The sequence below is a fragment of the Hipposideros armiger genome, unplaced genomic scaffold (genome assembly GCF_001890085.2).
Source record: "Hipposideros armiger isolate ML-2016 unplaced genomic scaffold, ASM189008v1 scaffold_3, whole genome shotgun sequence".
Classification (NCBI taxonomy): domain Eukaryota; kingdom Metazoa; phylum Chordata; class Mammalia; order Chiroptera; family Hipposideridae; genus Hipposideros; species Hipposideros armiger.
Genome location: NW_017731353.1, coordinates 3,751,020 through 3,756,528, shown reverse-complemented (window position 1 = coordinate 3,756,528; position 5,509 = coordinate 3,751,020). Strand labels below are relative to the sequence as shown.

General features: G+C 41.9%; 1 protein-coding gene across 11 annotated transcripts in view; it reads left to right on the top strand.

The window, feature by feature from the left end:
- The window catches only part of FNBP1 (formin binding protein 1), a 129,530-nt gene that overhangs the window by 115,409 nt on the left and 8,612 nt on the right, over window positions 1-5,509 (top strand). For 10 of the 11 annotated variants that reach the window (XM_019638303.1, XM_019638295.1, XM_019638286.1 and 7 more), the window contains 2 exons: window positions 3,748-3,880; window positions 5,180-5,463. In XM_019638303.1, coding sequence (XP_019493848.1) covers window positions 3,748-3,880; window positions 5,180-5,452 — 406 coding nt within the window. In that variant the 3' untranslated portion in view covers window positions 5,453-5,463. The other variant, XM_019638313.1, reaches the window with a different exon arrangement.

The following is a 5,509-nucleotide window of genomic DNA, read 5'->3' as shown; positions in this document are numbered from 1 at the left end:
GTGTTTGCTTGCTCTGAGAAGTGTCTGCATGAGGCTCCCACTGTGGGGCCTCCCAGATTTCTGAGCTGCTTTGTAAGTTTGATCCTAAGGATGGTAGGGTGGTGCACGTGCCAGAAAAAAAAAAAGTCAGGAAAGATTTGGTCTCTCTCTTCATTTGTACTTCCCTCCCCACACTTATAACATGTAACTTTCACATCACTTGAGGGATACGTGCTAATAATCCTGATTGAAAAGCCGCTTGGTCATCTCTCAACTTACATATCTCACTGAGTGAATTAGATAACTCATTCACCTGTTGGAGCGTTTATGCTCTATAAATAGGCCACAGACTCATCCTACATGAATTTGGGTACACGGAAGTTGGGGTTCAAATGTGGTTTTGCAAAAAACAAACACCACGGTAAGGCAGCACAATTTCATACATGCCAAAGAAACGTTTTTTATTCTTTTACCTCTGTTAGGCCAACTCCTGAAAAAAACAGGTCATTTTATAAACATCATTACAGTGTGTAAAACATTGGAACACATATAATTAACTTGCTTCTAGTTTTGTATTAGAAAGGTACTCCATGAAATGAAAATTTTATCTTTGTGCTTTTTATTACATGTGGGACCAAATACAAAAAGGGTTTATAAATATTTATAAGCCAATTAAACCTCTTGCTGTTTAATAAGTGAGCACTTATATTTTGTACAGGAGTAAGGAGTTAGGACTCAAGTACCTGAAATGATATTTTATTGTTTGTTGACAGACTCTCATTGTCCAATATCATGGATAAAAATTTTTCTGTCACTTGGGTCATGGCCATCGAACCCGATTAACCTTTTAACCCCGTAGCAACCCTTGCTGCTAATAAGGTAGATCACATTCACCTGTTCACTTAATGACTATTCACTGAGCATTTACTGAGTGCAAGCAATATTCTAGGCACTGAGGGTAAGGCAATGATGCAAAACATATAAAAACCTCTGTTCTCATGCAACTTATATTTGGTGCAGAAAACATTGGTTTTCAGCATAGATGACATGTTCCGGGAACTTTTTAAAATAATCCAAAAAGGCAATAAAGGAGAGAAAAAGTACGTAGAACAGGCAGGACAAGTCAAAAGCACAAATTTGGATGGTAGATTTATAACCCAAAGTGCTCCAGACGCCCTGGGTTTAAATCTGATTCTCCCTGTTTCTATCGCAGACTTTGGACAAGCTAATTAACCCCTTGGCACCTCGGTTTCCTCATCTTTAAAAGGGAATTAATATGCCTGTTAGTGTCAGGATGAAACGTGCCAGTGTATGTAGAGTACTCGGGACAATGCCTGGCACATAAGCGTTTGTAAAATAAAATGAATCAATATGTTAAATGTAAAGAAGACTGTATGTTCCAATCAAAAGAGCTGCTCAGACTGGACCAAAAAAACAACAACAAAAAACAACGTATGAAACCCACCTGTATGCTCTCTACAGAAAATACATCGATTCATAATATATAGAAAAGTTGAAAGTAAAAGAATGGAAAATACATACTGTGCATTTGCCAACCAAAAGAAAACTGGTGTGATGACTGACTCCCAAGTCAAAAAAACAAACCCAAACTGTTCAACTCAAGAGGATCAACTTCATAATAATAAACGATTAAAATAACAAATGGCCCAGTTTACCAGGAAGAGAATAAAATTTTAAATCTGCACGATCATAATAACATAACCTCAAAACACAGAAAGATTATGCTATTAACCTTTTGACATAAGTACAAGAAAAACAAAAACATCATTAGAGTAGGAGATTTTCAATGCACTTGGCGCAGTAATTGATAGAATAGATGAAGTGTCAGGTTACAATATTTGAATACTACAGTTCATAAAATTAGCCTAATACATACATGTCCAATAATTGCACAATACACAGTGTTTTCAAGCACACACAGAACATTTCCCAATATAGAGCATATCCTGGTTTTTATAAAGTAAACCTGAACAGACATGCAAGGGTAGGTACCACTCAAGGTATGTTCTCTGCAGTGTGCAGTGAAGCTGGGGACCAATCACAAAAATTCAGAAATGTAGCTCTAAATAGGTCATAGACTATAAAGAAGAAATCACGCTAGATATTGGAAATAGATGAAACAGAGCTGAACCTTAACACACATCCTACGTATGTTACTAAAGCCATGTTTGTAAAGGGAAATGTATAGCTTTCCATACTCGTTAAAACCAAAGAACACTAGACATCGGTGAGCTAAGACTGTCTCAACAAGTTAGAAAAAGAATAGCAAGCTGAACCACAGAAAATAGAAGAAAGGAAGTAATAAAGAGCATCAGCTAATTAAATAGAAAAAAATACACATTCAACAGAGAGGATCAACAGATCTAAAAGTTGGTTCCTTGACAAGATGAACCAAGTTCAAGTTCTGGAGAGTTTGATCAGGGGAGACGGAAGGAGAAAAAGTGAAGGTAGTGAATTTAGACAACTCTTGAGAAGGTTTGCTGAGAAATAGGGCAGGAGCTGGAGGTGGCGGTGTCACGGCGAGAGGAGTTTTGTAAAGGTGGAGGATGTTACAGTTTGTTGTAAGAACACGTATTCATCTCACAAATGTCTATCGAGCGTCTCCTGTGTGCCAGGTGTGGTCCTGCCCCCCAGGACGGGCCAAGTTAACAAAGAGCTGGAACCTCCGGGCTTCCTCAGAGAGCTTCCATTCTGGTAGGAAGAGACAGGCAAGAAACAATAAGCATGATAATAAAGTACATAATGTTGCAAAATGGTACAGTGCTGTGGAAAGAAAGGAAGCGGGCTGGGGCTGGGAGTGCAGGGTGGGGGGTTCCTGGGGACCTTCGTGGGGGGCCCTCGAGAGGAGCAGGCAGCAGGATGGAGGGCTCAGAGGCGAGGAAGTGGGTAGAGGGGTGGTGAGGACTTGTGGAGATTCTCTTCCTGTTGTTTCTGTATTTTTCAGTTAAACTATTTCGCGTGACTCAAAACATGGTTTGGTTTGTTGGTCTTGCGTTGTATACTTGTTTTAGATTTTCTTGTGCTAAAGCTCATTAAAGTTGGCAGTCATTTGCTCTAAACTTTCTACAACTCAAACCTTACTGAGAGCCCCTTGGAGCCAGTTCCAGTTAGTAGAGCTCTTAGGTCCTAGATCTACCCCCGAACCTGCCTGTCACTTCTCTCGGGGTCCCTCCTCCCCCAGGCTGCTCTGGGCAGGGGCCTCCAAAGCAGGATTTCGGGAAGGTGCCAGATCTTGCGATATGTAACTTTAAGACTCTGTCGTCCGCCTGTCTTGAATACCATCTGTGGGTTGTTTCTTAATAGCCGAAATAGTGTGAAATAAAATTTTCAGAGCAATTAACTGCTTCTTCATGCGATCAACATATTGCAGCCCACAAGACGCAGGATGCCAGCTGCAGTTTGGTTTTGCATGAAGAATGCACATGGAAATACTTGGGTCTTGTTTGTTTGTATTGTTGTTTGGGCAAAGGGAGGGGCAGGAGTGATTCATGGTTCTCACTCGCTGAAGACAGTAGGGAGATACCATTCAGGAAAGGCGGCTGAAGTTTTAGTATCTGTCTCGGGGTTGTATAGACATTGGTGGCAGAATTCCTGTAGAGAAGTTTCAGAGGGACCCCTGAACCCGGTGTTGCCGTCCAATGCACAGGCTTCGCGTGTTCCCGTTTGCGTAATTTTCAAGGTGGTAGGAGAGTATGATTGGCTGATGACATTAACCTTCCCCGCATCCCACTCATTCTTTGTTTTCAGAGATGCCATAACAAAAATGAAAGATGTTTACCTAAAGAACCCTCAAATGGGAGACCCAGCCAGTTTGGATCACAAATTAACAGAAGTCAGCCAAAATATAGAAAAACTGCGACTGGAGGCCCAGAAATTTGAGGTATGGAAAAGCTACTGTTGGGGGAAAAAAAAGACACAGAAGAGAGACTAGGTGTCATGAAGTGAATGTGGTCACAGAGCGCCAGTGTGTCTGTCCCTGAGGGAGATGTGGCTGCAAATGTCACGGTGTCACTCGCGTTATGATAAAAGGGAAAAGCCACTGAGTGCTCTGGTTGTCATCATGTCCTCTTTTAATTGTGCCTCTTGAAACTGACACCGTCCAAAAGTTGTATTTATTTGTATACGGTGTTGTTTTTCAATTTAAATGTTTCACTTAAGTTTGTTCTACTTCATCTCATATTGATAATGGATGTAATTGGGAGTGTGTAATTGTCCGTCACCTCAGTGAATCAAAAGACACAATTAAAACATTATTTCGATTATGTTATCATTCTTTCAGAGGACCTATTATCAAAACGTTATATATGTGAAAACCAGTTTTCACATATATGAGTTGGAAATACAAATACCAGTTGGAAATACAAATGAGAAATGAGTAGGAAATACTCGTTTCTGAAAACATCTTAATAAATGTTTTAAGGAGAGACAGGAGTACTTGAAAACTATGGACAAAAGGCTCCCCCACCCCCACCATCCCCACCCCACATTTAAACACTGCAGAGCACGGAAAAATAAACTAAGAACTGATCATTCCAATCAGAATAGGGTATTTCAATCAATGAGGGGGCGCGTATGGCTTTTTTATTGTTTCTAGAATCTGTCATGAAGTTAATTTTTAGAACCTAGACATGACCTTTTCTGATCATTTGTATTCTTTTGCCTTTTAAACAGTAACTACTCAAGTGTAACTTAAATAGAGTAGTTCAAATGTTACTGAGGATAATTTTATCTACTTTGCATTTTCCTCAGTCCAAGTTTCTTCACTATTAAAAAAAGTTACACTCTTTAAAAAAAAAAAGGGGGAGAGTGTGGCTTTCAAACTGAGTCATTGCTCAAATGTGGCAGTACTGTCACGTTTCCCAGGGTGACCTCATGGTCACAGAAGTTTGGGAACTGGAAGGAACTAGAAGTGGCTTGTCCGAAATCACACCTTCCTGCCACATTGTGAGCAGCTGTCTGAGTACGTTTGCTTCCGCTTCTCTAACTTGGGATGAAATGGAAGCAGTCACCTTTGAGTACATTTATACGGTCAGATGCAAATACACTGGGGACCCCGCCCCACGTGGTCTTTCTGGGATCGGCTTTGATGACCAAGAGCAGCCCGAATTTGGGGCCTTCAGACTCCATGGTGGGGCCCTCCGCTGAGCCCAGGCCGGAGTCTCATGGCTTTTGTTTCCAGGCCTGGCTGGCTGAGGTGGAGGGCAGGCTCCCAGCACGCAGCGAGCAGGCTCGCCGACAGAGTGGCATGTACGACGGCCAGACCGCCCCGCCGGTCAACAACTGTGCCCAAGACCGGGAGAGGTACAGTATCTGTACAGCCCTTCTGTCTGTGTTCATTTCTCAATTCTGGGGTCTGGAGACGAGCACCAGACACTTGTTAGATAGCCAACGTGTCTGTGACGGTGGACCTGTGGTTCCTCCCAGGGTGCAGGTTTCTGCCTGGATGTTTTAAGATGGTCTTAGCAGGGCCAGCCGAGTGGCTCAGTTGGTGAAGAGCTCACTCAAGAGT